We start from the raw sequence: 20,018 nt of genomic DNA, 5'->3' as shown, positions 1-20,018 counted from the left end.
AGATTCTTTATATGACTTTATGTAAAAAAAATTCTCATTGACCTCCAATTTATTTACAATATCAACCAATAAAAGATTTAAGATAGTTTACAAATTTCTCTTGACAAAAAAATCCATCGTGTATTCAAAAATAAATAAATAAATGAGACTTGACAATTATGACAATTATGGACTCACCATCATATTTAAATTTAATTAAAACTTCAACATTATTCTCTCAATTTTCCATCTTATGGTTTTTGCCATCACTTTTAAATTTCTTTGATGCACATTATTACCTTACAATCCTCAAGGATCTTTGCATATTCTAAATAATCTTCAATATCAAGAATCCAATCCATGAAGTCTCATTTATGTGCTATACCATCAAAGAATGAAAATAACTAAATTCAAGAGCGCAATCTCTCATTCATGGAGCTTGATCCTTGAATTTGCTGCCATTCCATTCATTAGCTATCAGACTCGGAAAATGATAAGACTCTGGTATCAACTAAAGTAGTCAATCATCATAAGAAATAGAACACTTTTAATTCAAGAATAAATCATTGAATTCACTAGGGGTTCCTTGAATTCACTAAGATAATTTTGTTATTCACTAAAGAAATAAGAAAATAAAACATTTCTAAAATTTTATTACTAATCAAATTCTAAATACAAGAGGGTTACAAGCCTACAACCGTTAGTTTATGTAGAAAAACATTATAGAAGACTAGAAAACCCTAAAGAAACAATAACTCATGGTAGGCACCAAATTAGGAATAAAAAGGGAATAATCATTTGAAAAAAATAAAAAGAAAAATAAAGATGAACTAATAGATCTAGATTGGGACACATTTATGATGATGTTCGCACATTAGTAGCTGGTCTTAGGAGCTTGTCTGTTGGTTGTATTAAGCAGAGTGCTAATTTCGTTGCTCATTGTTTGGCCCGTTATGCTAGTCAATTAGGTGAGGAACTTGTATGGCTAGAAGAGTCACCAAGATGAGGAACTTGTATGGCTAGAAGAGTCACCACCTCCAGCCCTTGACGCTCTGTACTTGGATGCTAGTTCACTAAATGATTGAATGAATTCCCGTTTCGCTTTCAAAAAAAAAAAACTCTCTACAACAAGAACATCAAGTTTTATTTTGAAAAATTCAGGAAATCACACACACATATAATAATAATAATAATAATAATAATAATAATAATAATAAAAACAACAATTGAACCATATATTTTGTTAAAGCATTCACATCACTCTCCTTAAATATTTAGCTAAATTCATTCAAAAAAATTTACTTTTACTTGTTTAGCTATTTATTATTTTCATACACATACATCAACCTCAATATTTTATTAACATTAAAATTTAATATAATAAGGATAGATGCTAACTCATGGAAAGATGAGACTGTTCTCTTTAAAAGTTTTAATTAATTTAGCGAGACTAATACATGCTTGTTTCGGTTGAATTTAGATAAATTTTTGCTAAAATATTAAATTAATGAGATTGACGTGAATGTTACTCTTACTCCATCATACGTCGGCATCCAAAAACGTGTAATAAATAAGATGAACTTTTGTAAGACGAGAAAAAAATTGCTCTCTTGTGACTTGTAAGACCCATTTGGGTTTTCTTTCCATGTGGATAGAAATCGAAGTATAAATGCAAATCAATGTGAGACCAAAAAAAAGGGTAAAATTCCATATCAATGTTCAATGACACTTTCTTTTTGGTAATAAGTCAATCAATAAAACACAGAGTTATAATTGAAAAACGTGCACAACGCAGGAGTTCAGATTCAGAACCACACGTAATTGTTTCTTTTGAATTTTAAACTATTGTTCAATTATTAAAAAAAATTAATTTGAGATAAGCAACCTCCATGTTAGACTTTAAGCTGTCCCCTGAATAGTCATTTTGAATAGTGAAAAACACTTCTTCTTTTTTGGGAGCAAAGTAAAAAACACTTTTTAGCTGCTTTTTGCTTTCTTTAATTGGTTATCAACCAGGAATTACTCCTATTACTCTTTTTTATTTTTTATTTTTTGGGTCAAAATGATAGAGTACCTATCAATGTTACTTCCGGGTAAAGGGATGAGGGTTTAGCTAGGTGAGAAAAGAAGGAAAATCAAACATTTAATGGTAGCAGCTTTTAGTGAAGAAGACCTTTCAGCATCTTTGTTGACTTTAACAATGGAATCTTCAACTTTCTATCTTATTGACCAAGTCTCCACCTACTTCCTTTTTTTTGTTTTTTGTGTTTTTTTTTCTTTTTTCTTTTTTAGTAATTGAAATGTTCCTTAAAAAAAAAGAAGGTTGAATTGTCAATCTTTTTGCTCCAAGAAACTTCACACACAGTCAGGATTGAATTTATAGGAATTAGGTCGGTTTACATCTTGCTTATTTTAATGAAATTAAAAATTTATTATTGAAAATATTGTAGGTAAATGTAAAAGTTAGCTGAAATAATACCGTAAGGCTCATGAATATTACTAAAAAAATATAATGAGACCCACGAATAGTAGCAAAAATAAACTGAATAGTGAAATAATTTTCATTTTTCATTGGTATCGAAACAGAGGCTTCTATGCTCTTGTGTGTATAATTCTTTTTATGGTAATTAGATTACACTAAAAAGAACATTATACAACCTTCTTGGATTTATATCTTCTAAAAAAGAAGAAAAAAAATCAATTTCACTACCGTTTAGTATGATAGTATAAGTAACATTTTTCAGTTTTTAAACAATATTATATATATTTTCACACATTTTTTTACGCATATGTATTTTCAAAAAATACAAACAACATTACTAGAATAACGTTACCAAATAGCGCTCCAGTGATTATAAAAACATATCAATGATTGGTTGGCAATTGGTCTTTGGGTTCAGGTTGAAATAAAGTCAAACAAGATCGCAAGAATTGTTCATACTCGTTATTATGATGTTGCATATATTCCACATTACTCTGACCAATTTGTTTGGTGTTATTCCACAACCAATCCATTTATAATAACTACCAAGAAATTACATACCAATAAATTGTTAAATATAACAGAGAAAACCCATTCAGACTTTGTAAATTTCCAATATTTTAAAGCCTACTACTTCTCAAGCTAAATTTGGATTAGTTTTATTCCAATTTCAAACCAATCAACACTCCCACGGCATAGAGAACCCTGCAATTGTCAATATCCCTGCCTCCATTTGATTAAATTGAAGATTTGCTAATTAATTAATTATTAACAATTATTTTAGATTGTTTTGGTCAATAAAATTACCGTATCACTGTGGGACATGAGTCATGACCAAACTGCCGAAATTGCATTTGATTATTTTAGATAAACTTTTGGTTAAAGTTTTGGAGCTATCTAGACCTTGGTTGGTTCTGTGATTAAGTCAAACATCCCTACAGCGACCCCCTAAACTGGTGAACAACTTCAACAAATAATGTCCAAAGATCTCAACCATCCACTGCACTCCCTCAATTTTGAGTACGTAAAATCAATGGATCAAAAGCAGCTCTTGGCCCTCTAAGAAATGTGTCTCAATGGCCACCATTAACCATCTGATAGGTTTCCAATCCTTGAAGAAAATTTGTTTTTGTTTTTTTGAACCAATCATGCATGATGGTTTTTGTTTTTCAATACAGAGCAATGTTATGGCAATAATTAAGTTGACAAACTTTTATTGATTTTTATTTGAACTCATTACTTAACCATTTTTTTACCTAGTCAGCACACACTAACAATCTATCATCAATTGGGTGAGAAATTTTTTGTCATTTTTTTTTTTTAGCGTAGGTTGGGTTTTGAACTACAAACGGTGTTTTTGCCATTGAGGCAATAACTCGAAACCCCTTAAAACATGAAATTATCAAAAGTCTATATATAACCACCGAAAAAAAAAAAAGCTATTCAAATCTAATCTATTTTTGTATTGTATTATCTTTTTATACCTTTTATACTTGCAAAATTTAAAAATGGTCAAAGTTCAATAATTATCTTATATGTGTAAAAATATTTAATTTTTAATTTTTGTATTTTAAAACTATAAATAGAACATGAGTTTATGAATTAAATAGTAAATAACATTAATTAACATAAAACTTTGGTGTGTGTGTTAAGAAAAATGATACTTCAATAAGAGGTTATTGAGTGGAGTAATATTAACAAAGAACACCATGTGCAACTATATAAATATATATATATATATTATTGATTTTTTTTTAAATTGTCAACTCTTAATAAATAAATAAAAAGATAGTTCATTACCTATGTACATACTTAGTTATTACTTTTTAATTTTTATTGTATTTTTTCAACTAAGTTATAAAAATGCATTGAAAGTTCCCAGTTAGTTTCTTTTTTACCAAGACACCAATTGGTTTTTGATGTAGGTAAGGATTGAACTTCAAATCTCTTATTCAACCATCAGAGACTTTACCAGTTAAACTAACTGAAACCCACAAGTTCCTAATTAGTTTGTAGAACATAATAAATTTCATTGAAGTTTATATTTAAATTAATGATAAGTTTGGGTAAGAGAAATTGAATTGGTTTCAAATGAGTTGGAAATAATTTTTAAATGACCTTCATGTTGCTTTAAATTGGCTTGAAATTTTTTTCAACTCATCGGGTAATAACTCAAACATAAATTATATGTGGTTTAATCCTATGACCTATAGTTATATAACTTAATGTCAATTTTTTTTTTAAATGTCAATGTGATTTATAAATAAGTAAATAATCATCTAAACTACTCCATAATCAGCCTTCCTACCTAATTTAGAAGAAAACTTAATAAAAAATAATAATAAATCATAGATACCAACTTTAGGATATACTCTTTAAACATAAAAATATCATGTGATTTATTTTTTTGACAATTACCTCTTATGTGGTTAGCTTAGTGGGTATTTCATTGACTTTAACGAAATTGAATGATGTGACAAATGCATCATTCACTCAAGGTATCGAAGAAAAAAAATTGTTTAACCCTCTCATTCTTGGTTTTCTCTTTCAATCCCCATTTAGATTTTTGTTGATTCACACGATGAAAGCCTGTAGGTAGAACAATATTTTTCTTCATATATAGATATATATATATATATATATATTTTTTTTTTCCTTCAATAAATGATGTTCGCACTTACTACATTATAAAATTCAATAAAGATTAACAGGAATGCCTCTTGAAGTATCACAAAATAGATAATAATGTAGCTTCATGTTTGTAGGATATACACATGTATAATATTTGTAATTAGGGCACACCACAAACCCATGTAACCTCAACACACCTCATAATTACTTAAAAAGTTTTTTTTTTTTTTTTTTTTTGGAGAAGATACTAAAAAATAGTCTTAACTGGACTCCCAACTCCCAAAATTCAATCTTAATATGGCAAAACATATGAAACACACACACAATACACAAAGGCTATATTAGTAAAACTACTCAAACCAAACCCAAATAAAAGTCATTTACTCCAAAAGTTCAAACATTCTTCGCATAATAATCCAAAGTAATGTTATAATCACAAAGTATTTTACAACATTTTTACAAAATATTGATGTGACCAACATTTTATTGGTTTTCATTTAGACTCACCATTAATATCACTTTTTTCATTTATCAATAATCACACCATATGAACAGTTTGTAAAATATTTTATAAAACAGTTTGTATCTCTACTATTATTCAATAACCAATCAACCAATGCAATGAACCTCAATTTTCCTTTCCACCCTCGTCATAAAACAATCAAACATTATTCCATGTTTGGTGAGTAAGTTCTAACACACATTTTCACATTTTAAACAATTTTACATATATTTCAACACACTTTTTCACCTACATATATATCAAAAACTACCGAACAACATTACTCAAATTCTTCTACCAGACAGGCCAAAAGCAGCACTTATAGTATAATACCCAAAATAATAATATAATATATAAATTAGATAAACAATAATAATGGTATATAAGTTGAATAGCAATAACTTATAAAAAAAAAAATGAATAGTAATAACAAATTATAATAATAAGCATCATATTTTTTTTCAAAAAACCCCACTTTTTTCTCAACCGAACCCCGCGTCTTCTCTCTCTCTTTCTCTCTCTCTCTCTCTCTCTCTCTCTCCCACCTGACCTCATTCCTCGGCCGGTTTTCTCCCCCCAAAACGCACCGTTTTTCTCGTCTCAGATATATACTATACAGTCTATACTATAGAATACTATACACACTCTCTGTTTCTGTAACAACAAGCTTGCTTTCATGGGTAACTGTAACACATGCGTGAGACCAGAGACCAGAGAAGAACAATACGATAGCAGGAAGAAGAGGAAGAAGAAGAGCAGCAACAAGAACAAGCCCACCACACCCAACAGGGACAGAAAACCAAACCCATATGCAGAGGATGCTATTCGATCACCAGCTCCGATCCGCGTCTTGAAAGATGTGATACCGTTGAGCCACAGAACCAGAATCGGCGACAAGTACATACTCGGACGCGAACTGGGTCGTGGAGAGTTTGGCATAACGTACCTCTGTACTGACAGAGAGACCAAGGAAGCTTTGGCTTGCAAGTGTATATCGAAGCGGAAGCTGAGGACTTCGATCGATGTTGAGGACGTGAGGCGCGAGGTGGCGATAATGTCGAATTTTCCGGAGCACCCGAACGTGGTGAGGCTTAGAGCTACGTATGAGGACAGTGAAAATGTGCACTTGGTCATGGAGTTGTGCGAGGGAGGTGAGCTTTTTGATAGGATTGTGGCGAGAGGGCATTATTCTGAGAGAGCTGCAGCGAGTGTGGCGAGGACTATAGCTGAGGTTGTGAGGATGTGTCATGCTAATGGAGTCATGCATAGGGACTTGAAGCCTGAGAATTTCTTGTTTGCTAATAAGAAAGAGCATTCGCCGCTTAAAGCTATTGACTTTGGCCTCTCTGTGTTCTTCAAGCCTGGTATGGATTTGGGTTTTCATTATTTTTTGTGTTTATTAGTGCTTGTTGATTTTTTTTTTTTTTGAGTTTTGGGAGATCTGGGTTTTGCTTGATTGTTGAATTTAAGTATAGGTTGTGATTAATTTTTGTTTTTGTTTTTAATAATTGGATATATGGGTTTTTTTGATTGGTACTATGGATGAATATTAAATTTGGTAATTTTAAAGCTGGTATCATTGCCGACAGACCAAACCACCATTTTTCTCTTGCTTCTGCTTTTTTTTTTTTCCCCTCAATATTTCTAATTTAACATTTTTAATTTTAATTTGTTTTGTTAATATTAGTTGATTTGAGGTCCTTTGTGTTTATTAAGCTTAGTGTTCAAGTGAATTATAGTGTTTTTTTCATGATTTTTATGGGGTTTGGGTTGATTTTTTTATTTTTTGGATATCTGGGTTTTGCTTGATTGTTGTATTTTTTTTTTTTATTGGCGCTTGATTGTTGTATTTATGTACTGGGTTGTGATAAAGTTTATTGTTTTAATGATTGGATATAGGGGTTTTTGGCTGGGTACTATAGGTTGAATATTAAATTTAGTAATTTTATTTTGGTGGGTTTTAGGAGAGAAGTTCTCGGAGATTGTGGGGAGTCCGTACTATATGGCGCCAGAGGTGTTGAAGCGGAACTATGGGCCAGAGGTGGATATATGGAGCGCCGGCGTGATTGTTTATATTTTGCTATGTGGGGTTCCCCCATTTTGGGCAGGTATTTATTTTATTTTGTGTCTTTTAAAAAAGAAAAAATAGTAGCCTAGTTTTGAAGAAGTCTTGCATAGGATTGTAAAGTTGTTAATTTTAATTTTTTTGTTTGTTTGTTGCAGAAACTGAACAGGGTGTTGCTCTTGCAATTTTAAGAGGGAACATTGATTTCAGGAGGGAGCCTTGGCCTCAGATTTCTGAAAGTTCTAAGAGCCTTGTTAGGCAGATGTTGGAACAGGATCCGAAAAAGCGGTTGACTGCTCAACAGGTGCTTGGTAAGTTCTTTAGCTGAGTTTTCATACTTAATGTGGTTCTAATTTTTAATTAGATAGTTTGTGAATTTTGACCAAGTTTGTGATGAATCGGAGTAGCTGTGACCTCACCACTATGAATTATTATTGTCTTGCGTATGTTTGGGGTTCCATTCGATGTTTACTGGGGCATTGAGAGAGAATACGAGGTCTTTCAGCCTTCCACAACTTAGATTATTATTATTGAGAAAATGAAGTTTCACGATAGTGATTTTGAGATAACTTCAACCATTAAATGAACATGGTATTGGTATCACATATCACCATCTAGATGACCATGGGCCAGTAGATTTTGCTAGTTTTTGACAATGAAACAAGGGTATGGCCTTTGGTAGTCCTTATTCGTGTGGAATTTTCCGGGTCCAGTGGTGGAAAATCTCATGATTGGCTAGCAAAAAATGAAGAAAAGATACTTATAGGTTGAACCTCTTTGACTTAATCAAAAGTCTCTGTTTAGCTGGTGTACTTCTAGATCTTTAGATTCCCAGCCCAAGTAGGTAAAGACTTTAAATAAAATTCATAGATCCTGGTCAGAGATTGAGAGCGGAAAAAGGATCATTTCTAGGCTAGAGTTGGACGTCTTAATTGATATCAGCTGGTTGGTGTCCATACTTGTGCAACAAAAAGAAAGGTATTTCTTGTGGCAGCAGAGTCTACTTTAGTTCTTTTTATGGTGATTACCTACACACAATATTTTAGCCTTTAGATTTATTCCAGGATAGAATTAATTCTGGAGAATTAAGTACCTGTCTCCTGCCTTAGAATGTCGGTAATCATGCTATAATTAATCTGAAAGTTTAGGCTTGTACTGAGAACCCACTCTTGAGACTAAATTCTTTGTAGAACTAAAATTGAGGGCCACTCTTCTTGATCATTTCATTGGGCTCTTAACTTATTGCTTTACTGGGGCAAGCACATTGAATGTAGGTGCTGGCTATAGACCAGATCTTCCTGTAATCATTCTGCTTAATGTATATATTGTGATGAAAGGCCTGGACTTCACTATTTGGACTTGTAAGTTTATGTTATTCAGCGAAAAAAGTTGCACTCTAATGTTCCTTAAGAAAATTTTGAAGAAAATCATTTACAAAATCACATCATTGCCCTGCATTCAGAGCACTTCTCCCACCAGTGTTGAGAAGTGAGGCATGAGTTCACAAATGGATTTTCTCACAAGCGCCAGTAGACAATTTATTATTTATTCACTTTTTTTTTGGCTCGTACGAGGAGCAAATCATTGAAATGCCTATATATGTGAACTGCTAGGAGATTTGAGTTTTTCTCTAGCATAGGGTAGCTTTCTTGAAACGGGTATACTGATCTTTTATTTTATCTTCTTATCTTTGCTAGATCACCCCTGGTTGCAAAATGCAAAGAAAGCTCCAAATGTCCCATTAGGAGATATTGTGCGATCAAGGCTCAGACAGTTTTCTGTGATGAATAGATTCAAAAAGAAAGCCCTTAGGGTAAGCATCTATTTTTGGCTTAGGTCTAATTGTCAGCTCCAATTCTGACTTTAACTGCATTGATGTGATTTCTATACCCTTGTGGATGATTTGGGGTTCAAATAATTGCTGTAGGTAATTGCTGAACACTTGTCTGTTGAAGAGGTAGAAGTAATTAAAGATATGTTTTCATTGATGGACACTGACAAAGATGGAAAAGTAACATATGAGGAGCTGAGGGCTGGGCTTCGGAAGGTTGGTTCACAATTGGCTGAACCAGAGATAAAAATGCTGATGGAAGTGGTATGTTTTTATCCTTCCCTAAGTTCAGATAAAAAGTTGCTCTATTTATTATCCATTCTATGCATGACCACTACTTTTGGATTGTGGTGATATCACATCATTTCAATCCCTTGTTTGCTCCTTTTGAAATGACTCCTGCAACATTCTTACAGTAAGTAGTTCACTGCACTGCAAACTTACGCGTGTCAAACCACTGTCCTCTTATGTTTTCACCCACCAGTTAACAGTCAGAATTTATACCCTGAAACCCTGCAAATGCCATTTTCCCTTTACCACTATGCAATTAGATCTTTGGCACCTTTTCAATGAAGTAAAAATGCTCGGAACTTGATCATATCAAGTATTCATATGCATTTAGGATGCCCTAAGCATTTGGCAAGTATTGCATACTCTGCATGATTAGAAAAATTTGCCTTCTAGAGGAGTAGGATCCATAAAAGAGACAAAATCAGGTCAGGATGACAATAGCTTCACCATTTTTTGAAATCTAATGGTGTTAGGTTTTTTTTTAATTGGTAAGCTGCATATGCATCTGGTGGGTCTTGAACATACAATTGCATCTTCCACTTTTCTCTTATAAAGAAATGAGGTGCCAATTGGGTTAGAACTCATTCTGATAGTGTTAGTTGCTAAATATGGATCTTTGCTTCAGGGTTTATAAACATTAATTTCATACAAATAGAAAATAACTAGAGCTATTTTCTAGGCTGATGTTGATGGGAATGGAGTACTGGACTATGGAGAGTTTGTAGCAGTGACAATTCACTTGCAAAGGATGGAGAATGATGAGCATTTCCGCAGAGCCTTTATGTTTTTCGACAAAGATGGAAGTGGATATATTGAATCAAATGAACTATTGGAAGCATTAACAGATGACTCTGGTGAAACTGATACTGAAGTGCTGAATGACATCATGCGTGAGGTTGACACAGACAAGGTCAGACTTTCAAGCCTTATCATCTCATTGTTCTATTCTCCCCCTTTTGAAGTATTACATTCAGAGTGTATTGGAATTCAAAGCAAATGCAACATTCATAAATTTTTAGAACTTGTCATAATTCTGTGTCAGCACAGCAATAGGTTGAAATGATCCAGAATTCCAGATATTAAATTGATGTTGAGAATTCTGAAATTCTTTATGATATGAAAAAACTCTCTTGCTCCAATAGCTTGTACTGTGGCTCCTAACCTTTATTTAAATTATTTTCAGGATGGCCGTGTTAGTTATGAGGAGTTTGTTGCTATGATGAAGACTGGAACTGATTGGAGAAAGGCATCTCGGCAGTATTCAAGGGAGAGGTTTAAGAGTTTGAGCCTTAACCTGATGAAAGATGGTTCTTTGCAACTTCACGATGGGATGACTGGTCAAGCTATTGCTGTATGATTTGAATTTTTCATCATCTTATTTTCTTCCCCATTTTCTTTCCTTATCATTTATATACACAAAAATATGGTATGTGGGGGGTTTCACCAAATGTGAGTTTTGGGTATAAGACTCGGTGAGGGGGAACACTGGATATTCATCGGTGACACTGGCAAACATAGTTCAATTTTGGCCATGTGGATCATGCAACTAGTGGCTGTGAACTGCCGGAGTTGTCAGGCGTTCCCGGAGTTTGTGGAAGTGTGTGTTACAGTTCTGGAATGAGTGTCACACTATCTTGTATATTGGTGTCATGTTTTTCAAGGTTGATGATTCGATATTTAAGTTCTTTTCTAACATTGTGCAGAAACCAGGTAGAGTTATTTATTGGAAATGTGAACATAAGATAAATTTTAAAATGTTTTAATTTTGCATCAATACCTAATTGGTGAAGATTTTATGAATTAGTTTTACAGCAATGTTCTTTGTAAAGTGTTTGTTACAAAAAATGTTGCTTTGGGTAATGCCAACATAGAATACTGTTCAATTACTCACATTCCATTTGTCTTCTTACACAAAATCAAATGTGAGTCTACCTCATTGGAAATTGGGAATGTTACATTCACTTGTCCTTATTGCTTCCATCAGGAGAAAGAATCAAAAGTCTATGAGGAAAGAAAGGAAAAGAGACAAACATGGTGATCCTATGCCTACATAATTATACACCGTACATATAATAAAATTATGAAAGTATCTTACTCTTTTTTTATTTGTCAAACTCATTCTATAAATATGTTTGAGAGAATCTCACCGACTTTTATGAAGTCCCAAACTATTCCCTACCATCAAAAAGATTGTTTGTCACGTTCTAGAAACAGGAATTTAAGCTCACTTGCTGCAGTGCAGACTGCGGATTATTTAATTCATGAATTACCTTTAGATAACCAAATGGAGTTTGAATCAAGAAGGAAAAAAAAGGATCAATTCCTTACTTCTTACGTTCATCATTGTCACTCATTTTGTTCATGCAGGCCCACTACTTCCCAACTTTATTTTATTCCCCACCCCCACAACAAATCCAAATTCCTAAAAAACAAATTACACACCGTTTAACTTTCACCTTAAGCTATTTTTAATCAAATCCTTTAAGATAATTTAAAAAATAAATAAATAGGTCCTTGAATTTTAATTTTCTTTCAATTTAGTTCTTCCGTGTAGTTCCATATAATATTGCTATCATTTTTAGTATTTTTTTAAGGACAAATTTTAGCTAAAAAATTGGTTGTATCCTAAAACTATAACCTTACTCAATATCTTTTTATTAGAGATAAAATTTGACAAATTTACCATTGGATTACATTTTCTTTTCTACACCCTCCATGCTTATAAAATTTCTAGAAAATTAAAGATCAATAGCTATGTCATCAATAAATTATTTAAATTGCAAGTTTTTGTAATTTAAAATTATGCATAAAATATAATCTTATAGTTCATATGGTAAATAATATCTGATTGGTACAAAATTTGACATGTGTATTAAGAGCGTAAAGAACATGCAATCCAACAATTAAATTTTTGAAATATATAATAATGTTAAAGTGACAGATAATAATGGACTTAAAATAATAAATCATGTGAAAGTGATAGATAATAGATTATAGTTTGCCAAATCTTAAAATAACCTAATGGATTTTGGCTCTAAATGGTGCTAAGTTAATAATGGACTCATATGAGAGTCAGCAACAATTTGACAACTTAACAATTATGAAATTTGATTATGAAAAATATTGTGTATAAAAGGAAAATACACACACCCCAAGTACATTTGAGGAAATCTAGGCCCACAACTTTTTGGGTCACAATTTTATCATAACTCTGACATAGTAAATTGTAAATAGATTAAAAAAAAAAAAAAAAAAAACGTAAAAGTAAAAAACAATCTGTCAGAGATTGCCGTTTCTTAAATTTAGCCCAAAAATCTTTATTTTAGTTTGGTAAAAAAGTCAGGCCCAAAAATCATCACCCTCTTAATAATAGTTATTACAAATATAAATATAAGAAGCAGCACGTTGAAGCTGAAAAATAGAGAAAGACCCGCAATAACACAATTCCCTCCTTATTTGAAGAGAAGAAAAAGAAACACTTTCCGTAACCGTCGGATCTCCAGCTCTACGCCCTTTCCGTTACTCATCCAACGGTTTTCCCGACCACCACCTCTCCAAATTTCCCAAACACACACAACAACACACTCAACGAGTTAGAAGAGAGAAAAAAGACAAAACACAACAGTGTGTGAAAAAATACTAGGTTGTTGTTCTTCTTCTTCTCCTTTGTTCTTTGTTCTTCTTTGTTGTTTTTCTGAGTTAGAGAGAGAGATAAAAAAATGGGGGTGGACTATTACAACATTCTTAAAGTGAATCGAAACGCAAGCGAGGACGATTTGAAGAAAGCGTACAAGAGACTAGCTATGATATGGCACCCAGACAAGAACCCCATCAACAAATCCGAAGCCGAAGCCAAATTCAAGCGTATTTCCGAAGCTTACGATGTTCTCAGCGACCCCCAGAAGCGTCAGATCTACGATCTCTACGGTGAGGAAGCTCTCAAGTCCGGTCAAATCCCGCCACCCCAGCCTTCTTCTTCTTCTTCTGCGTCTTCCTCTTCGCGTGTCCATCACCACCATTTCTACAATCGCCAGCACCACCACCACAACCCGACGTCGTTTCGGTTCAACCCGCGTGATGCGGAGGATATTTATGCTGAGATTTTTGGATCCGAGAGCAATGGCGGAGCTGGCGGTGGAGGAAGCGGTGGAGCGGGGGTGAGGGGTTTTGGTAAAGACGGGTTCTTTAGGGGTGCAAACGGGTCGGATTTTGGTGGGACACCTTCTTCTTCTTCTTCTTCGGGTTTGAGGAAAGTAGCTCCGCTTGAGAGCGTATTGCCTTGTAGCTTGGAGGAGCTTTATAAAGGTTCGAAGAAGAAGATGAGGATCTCTAGGAATGTCTATGATACTACTGGGTATGTTTTATTTATTTTTTTTTTAACACTAAATTTGTTTTCTTTTGCTTGTTATTGGATTCTTGGTTTTTTGTTTTTTTGTGTTTTTTTTTTACTGTGTTATTGGCTTCACATTCATGTGCTATTGTTTTGAAAACAGACTTAGGATTACACTTTTAATTTTCCTTGTTGCATGGATGTTTAAACAAATATATGAATGTGTTTTTAAGAGATTAGGAAGCTTTGCTTAAGAGTGCTTAGCCCATCAGGTGTGAATGTCCCTTGATTATCCGGCAACTGGTTTTGGCAGATGGGGCAGGTTTTAGTGGCTAGAGGTGAGTCCAAAGGGCTCTTCTTCAAGAAGGTTTCTTACATTATCAAAATAATAATAATTATTAGGAAGCTTTGCCTAGGGTGGAAGTGATTTATTGTGAAATCTACTTCTGTGTTTGTGTTTTTGTAGCCTTTGATTAATTCATAATAGGAGGAGGGTTTTTCCTGGGATTGATTAAGCTGTTCGGTCGAATTTTGGTTGTAAATTGACAGTTCTAGGCAAAGGTTTTTCTGCTGAAGGTGGCAGTTGTCTAGGTGGTTGCCTTGCCTGTGCTCTTGAATGGTCATATTGAGTCTTAAATAAAATTAAAAACCTCTGGAGTTTTTGGTTGCCTGTTGCAAACTTGCAATATTGATCCTTGTTAATGACTTTGAAGAGCATTAATGTCTTGTGTCAAGCAATTGACTTTTGGTAGGTTATAGGACTGCCTGACTGTAGCATTTTTTCGTTTTCTTGAAATAATTGTTAATCTTATACGTTTGCTCAATTGGCACCTCCTCCCTTTATAAGTGCTAGGCGGGGAGGGTTAAAGTAGTGGGTTCAAGACCCAGTAGGTGTGTGTGCAACTTAACAATAAAAATAAAATAAAATAAAAAAGCTTGGATCCTATTGAGCTATCAACTCTTGAAAATTTTGAGCATTAATTTTCTTACGACATGGTTGGAGAGATCATTGAATTCCATTTTTAGATATCATAGCTTTCGTTAAAGGGCTGCTTGGTTTTCTTGTGAAGGTTTTCTCAACTTTGTACCACTAAGTGTTCGTTTGACATGGATGAAATTTGCCAATTTATTTTACTATTCAGCATATTTTTGCTACTATTCATGGGTCTCACTGCACTTTTTGGTACTATTTATGGGTCCCACTGTACTATTTCACCTAACTTTTATCTTTATCTATCGTACTTTCAACAAAAAGTTTTTAGTTTCAGCAAAATAAGCGGATCTCAAACAGACCCTAAGAGTTCTTGCATGTAATCAATATTCAATGTGATACCAAAAATTGTTGTGGGTTGGTTAATCCCTTAATGTCTACAGATGGACTGGTCTTAATAACAATAACTATGTGTGGTTGGGAGGAAATAGGAGGAAAGGTGAAATAATGAAAGGAAAAGGGGAGATGGAAATACAAATTCCTTTGGTTGGTTTGAGGGAAGAGAAGGAATGTGAGATTGGATCTTTCCATGGGGCTTCCATTTATAGCCTTAATGGTCAATTAACTACAACTGAATATTTTAATGTTGTTTTTATAGGGGTGTACTTGTCAAAGTATTACTTATGAGTAACTTTCCATTCTCTTCTGTATTTGAACCAAACAACAGAAATGTAAACTCGTCCCTTTTTCAACACTCATTTATAACCTTCTACTAAACAGACAAAAGGGAATTACCAACCTTTCTTCTCCTTTTCCTTTCCACTTCATTTTCCTTTTCCTTTCCTTTCCTCTTCCCCTCTTGCTGCCAAACAGATTGCCAACAATGCGCATTCTTAAGATATTCAAAGTAATATATATTGGAAGGGTTTAATTGGAGAAGAAAACTTGAAATCATTGGTTTTTTAAATGCTTGCGGATAAAGAAGTAAGAGAAATCATTGGTCTATTATCAAATATGTATTTGGTTTCTAGGACCTAGGTAGGGCAGCATCTTGCTGGACAAGCTTTGGGTTGAGGTACCCAAGGCCAGACCAACCACATTTCTATCTTTAGCCAGTTTGAAGCTGCAAGTAGCTTCAAGACTACTTTATACGTGGTGAATTAGAATTTAAAAGAAGAAAAAGCTTAAGCAAGCACTGTCAAGTGTCAAGCAAAGCTAAGAAGATGCTTTTCAACTTCGTCGTTTAGTTCTTTGATAAGTTATATTGATACTTAAGTTTATAAGGGGGTATTTTGGCCAACCTACATGATTTCACTCATGCATTCTCTGAACTTTGGGCCACAACAATACAGTTCAGCCTGAAGATGTTTCCATGGGGGGAAGTCTTCCACCTGTAGTTAGAGGCCAGCAGCACCAATAGAAGAGTGAAAACTAGTCAACCTTGTAAGGTGAATAGGAAGAAATTTCATTGACTGGAACATTTCTAAGCTTAAGTGGATCGGTCATAAGTTGTTTCCTTAGTAGTGAGTTATATCTCAGATACTGATAGAGAAGCTAAACTTTTTTGTTAGGTCTGATAGAGAAGCTAAACTGCTAGTTATTCTTATTTTTATTTTATAAAAGAATAGAGGAAAAGGAAACAAAATTTTGTTTTTCATTAGGGATAATGCTTTTCTCAAGGGTTAAACTTGGCTAATGATTTGTATGATTAATCTTGCTTTTCCTTGAGCAATGGAAACCTATACTTTCTTTTTTCCTTCTTTCCTATCCCTGTTTCCTGGTTTTCTTGGGTTTGCTTGTCCTGCCTATGAAGCAATAAATGTTAATGGTTTATGCGTAAGGCTCTCTATTCTCATGGTCTATCCTGTTAGGAAAATAGGTCTTCTATTGGCCAAGTATTGGGATTTGCAAATTATCTCAAAAAATTCACATAGATAATTTTAGTCTATATATCAAACTAAAAAAGGAAATATGGATGTCCTCTTTTATTACTGGCATGATATGGCCAATGAGCTTTAGCTCAAATGACACTTCCTTCTCCTTGTTAGAGTAAAGCGGAGGATAAGGTCATGGGATCATGACCCACCAGGTTCATGTGTAACTTACCCCCCCACACCCCACCCCCCCCAAAAAAAAAGAATAATAATAAAGAAAAATATGGTGGCATGATATGGCATTGCTCTGCATCGATAATCTTTTGCAAATGTGTGCTTTGATTCTTTTTTTTTTTTGGGGGGGGGGGGGGGGGGGGTGGGGGGAATAAATATGCATGGTTTGATTCTGTTAATCCTGAGTGAATGTTTTGCTTTTTGAATGTTACTTCCACTTGATGGCATGAGCAATTCTCTTGCAGTAAATTTCGGACTCTGGAGGAGATATTGACCGTTGAGATAAAACCTGGTTGGAAGAAGGGCACAAAGATCACATTCCCTGAGAAGGGTAACCAGGAGCCTGGTATCATTCCTGCAGATGTTGTTTTTGTGGTAGATGAGAAGCCACATGCTCTTTATAAGAGGGATGGTAATGATCTGGTAGTCAACCAGGAGATAACACTGCTAGAGGCCCTCACAGGGAAGACCATTGACCTAACCACCCTGGATGGAAGGAATCTCGTGATCCCACTAACAGATATCGTCAAACCTGGAGCTGAGGTGGTTGTCCCAAATGAGGGTATGCCAATCTCAAAAGAAGCTGGGAGGAAGGGGAATTTGAGAGTTAAATTTGATGTCAAATACCCTTCAAGGCTTACAGCAGAACAGAAATCTGATTTAAAGAGAGTTCTTGGAGGAACTTCATAATGATTACACACGCTAAATGTCAGGGGTGCCCATTAACACTGCTAGTTGTTGCTAATGGATGTAAATATGGCATGTGTATGAGTGTATCCTTTTGAAGAATGTGAATAGTAGGAAGTTTTCACAGGGTGAATGGAGGGCCGGGTCTAGGTTGGGTTCTTCCAATTTGGTATCTGGATGCCATATTTAGGAATGATGTAATTTGTCACTGGGCTAGGCATCAGTCCAACTGGAAGAAATGGGTGGGAAATACTACCAACCTTTCTGTCATTTTTTCCATAGTGCTACTCTGCCTTAGAATTGGATTCTTTATACTTAGAAGTGATAGTTCTTAGATTCTCAAACAAGTGACTTCACCTCGAGCCAACTTTGGGAAATATTCAATTTGTTATATTGGTTGATTAAAGATGCAACTCTTGTTTTATTGGTTTAATAAAGATGCCACTCATGAATTTGTTCTCTTAAGTTGTGCTTGTGAAGTTAAATATGTAATGTTACAGTATTTGAGTTTTTGTTCCTGGGGATAGAATCAAAATATATAATGAAGCACTGGCACAGTTTTCAGCCCGCACGTAGAAGGAAAAATTTGTGGTAGGAGCAGGACTATGTGTTGACAACTTTATTTTTTGGCGTTTTGTTCAAACAACTTGTGTGCTCATCTAAATTTTTGTATCCAGAAAAATCCTTTGGACCAATGGCTTTGTCTATCAAAATTACAATAAGTTTCAGATATTTATTAACAAAAGAAGGATGTGCAGATCTGTACTATCCATGCATGCTGGTTCAAAAATGAATTATGAGTTTACAATCTGTCTCCTAGTTTTTTCTATAACACCAAAGTCAGTACCGAGACTTCCTTGACAATTTAGAAAAGAATAATTGGACTTCTGTTATTTTTACTTTTAGAATTTTGGATGTCTGTTTTGGAAACACAGTGTCAACCAGTTTAGCTATTAGACTTCTGGCAAAAGAATATTTGGACTTGAAAAAAATGTGTTTCTTAACTATGGAACTCTTTGATCACATTCTCTTACACAGGTGTGGAATATAATGGAGACTACAAGTTTTGTTTTAGGTGATAGATGGGAAAGGGTAGGGGCCTAGGGCTTTAAGAGGGGTGGGGCCATTAGTTTTAGGATAAGGCTTTTGTCCAGTGCATCTGTGAGCTGGATATGATGCGGTGCACCTTAAGTTTTATTTGAGGGACATGTACTGCATAATCAAGTGAATGGACCTTGTCAATAATGTAACAGGCCCAATCTGCTTTTGCTTTCCTGCTGTCGTATCTATATGGATTGAAGGTATCTGGTGTCTGCTCTTGTCAGCCTCTCTTCTGGCTTTCTTTTCTTTGTTTTTTTATCCTTTTTAATGGGCTAAAGGTGTATTATAGGCGCTGCATCTCTGAAACATAGGATAGGTTTAGTTATGTTGTTTAAAGGGTAAGTAAATAGCCTAGTAATTTGATATGTTGGAAACTGCAAAACCAGTATTACAAGAACATATTCAACTATCCAAGCCAGCTTTGTAGGCGGCAGTGTATTGAATTAATCCATAATTTTGAATCCACCAGAGAGTACCGTGCAGGCGACAGAATGTGGATATTCTCATCACTACAAGACATATGGTGTTGTCTTCTTCAATGGAGCTAAGTTTGTCAACTTGCTCTCCCCTCTCACTTTCTAGTGTTTAAGTTTGTCAACTTGCTCTCCCCTCTCACTTTCTAGTGTTTTGTTTTTTTGGGATTTGGATTTTGGAGTGTCAAAGAGTTCTTTTGAATATGACCATGAAATTAACAAAGGGATTATAAAAGTTTCTGCCAAGCAAATTGTTTAAAAACAAAGGGCTAGCTTGAAATGTGTGATTTAGGTTGAGAGTCACAATCAATACACGAGCAGGACTATTGCTTAATCAAAAAACTAGTAAAGCATACACAAATTGAAGGATTCTTGCTGTCCTTAGCACCTGAAATCTACAAATTATATTTGGTAAAGATTATCATAGAATCTCCAAATTGCACATTCCGACAAGAAAGCCACAACTACTGGTACGTACGATTCCTATTCCAAAAAGTTGATCCTCTTTTGGTTCCAAGCTTTTGATTCTACATTCATAGATTCCTTCCACTGGTAAATTATAGATACAAATTTCAAATGCCAATAACCAAAACCATGTCTAAAAAAA

General features: G+C 34.3%; 2 protein-coding genes across 2 annotated transcripts; both read left to right on the top strand.

Moving 5' to 3' along the window:
• Positions 1 to 6,070: 6,070 nt before the first annotated feature.
• LOC126701786 (calcium-dependent protein kinase 10) lies at positions 6,071 to 11,555 on the top strand. Its single transcript, XM_050400150.1, has 7 exons — positions 6,071 to 6,958; positions 7,559 to 7,702; positions 7,818 to 7,970; positions 9,357 to 9,472; positions 9,587 to 9,754; positions 10,461 to 10,691; positions 10,965 to 11,555. Exons 1-7 carry the CDS (start codon positions 6,271 to 6,273, stop codon positions 11,136 to 11,138), a joined length of 1,674 nt encoding a protein of 557 aa, XP_050256107.1. The 5' UTR covers positions 6,071 to 6,270; the 3' UTR covers positions 11,139 to 11,555.
• A 1,639-nt stretch (positions 11,556 to 13,194) lies between these two features.
• Positions 13,195 to 18,302, top strand: LOC126701941 (uncharacterized). The gene is made up of 2 exons (XM_050400400.1): positions 13,195 to 14,135; positions 17,396 to 18,302. Exons 1-2 carry the CDS (start codon positions 13,501 to 13,503, stop codon positions 17,838 to 17,840), a joined length of 1,080 nt encoding a protein of 359 aa, XP_050256357.1. The 5' UTR covers positions 13,195 to 13,500; the 3' UTR covers positions 17,841 to 18,302.
• The last annotated feature ends 1,716 nt before the right edge of the window (positions 18,303 to 20,018 follow it).

Source organism: Quercus robur, chromosome 10, assembly GCF_932294415.1.
Source record: "Quercus robur chromosome 10, dhQueRobu3.1, whole genome shotgun sequence".
NCBI lineage: Eukaryota > Viridiplantae > Streptophyta > Magnoliopsida > Fagales > Fagaceae > Quercus > Quercus robur.
This window is presented reverse-complemented; position numbering and strand designations above follow the sequence as displayed.

Bases quoted from the DNA above. Each gene is read 5' to 3' on its own strand.
- LOC126701941 (XM_050400400.1), top strand. From the start codon at position 13,501: ATGGGGGTGGACTATTACAACATTCTTAAAGTGAATCGAAACGCAAGC. The intron at 14,136-17,395 runs GTATGTTTTATT...ATTCTCTTGCAG, and splicing joins AATGTCTATGATACTACTGG to TAAATTTCGGACTCTGGAGG.
- LOC126701786 (XM_050400150.1), top strand. From the start codon at position 6,271: ATGGGTAACTGTAACACATGCGTGAGACCAGAGACCAGAGAAGAACAA. The intron at 6,959-7,558 runs GTATGGATTTGG...GGTGGGTTTTAG, and splicing joins CTCTGTGTTCTTCAAGCCTG to GAGAGAAGTTCTCGGAGATT. The intron at 7,971-9,356 runs GTAAGTTCTTTA...TATCTTTGCTAG, and splicing joins GACTGCTCAACAGGTGCTTG to ATCACCCCTGGTTGCAAAAT.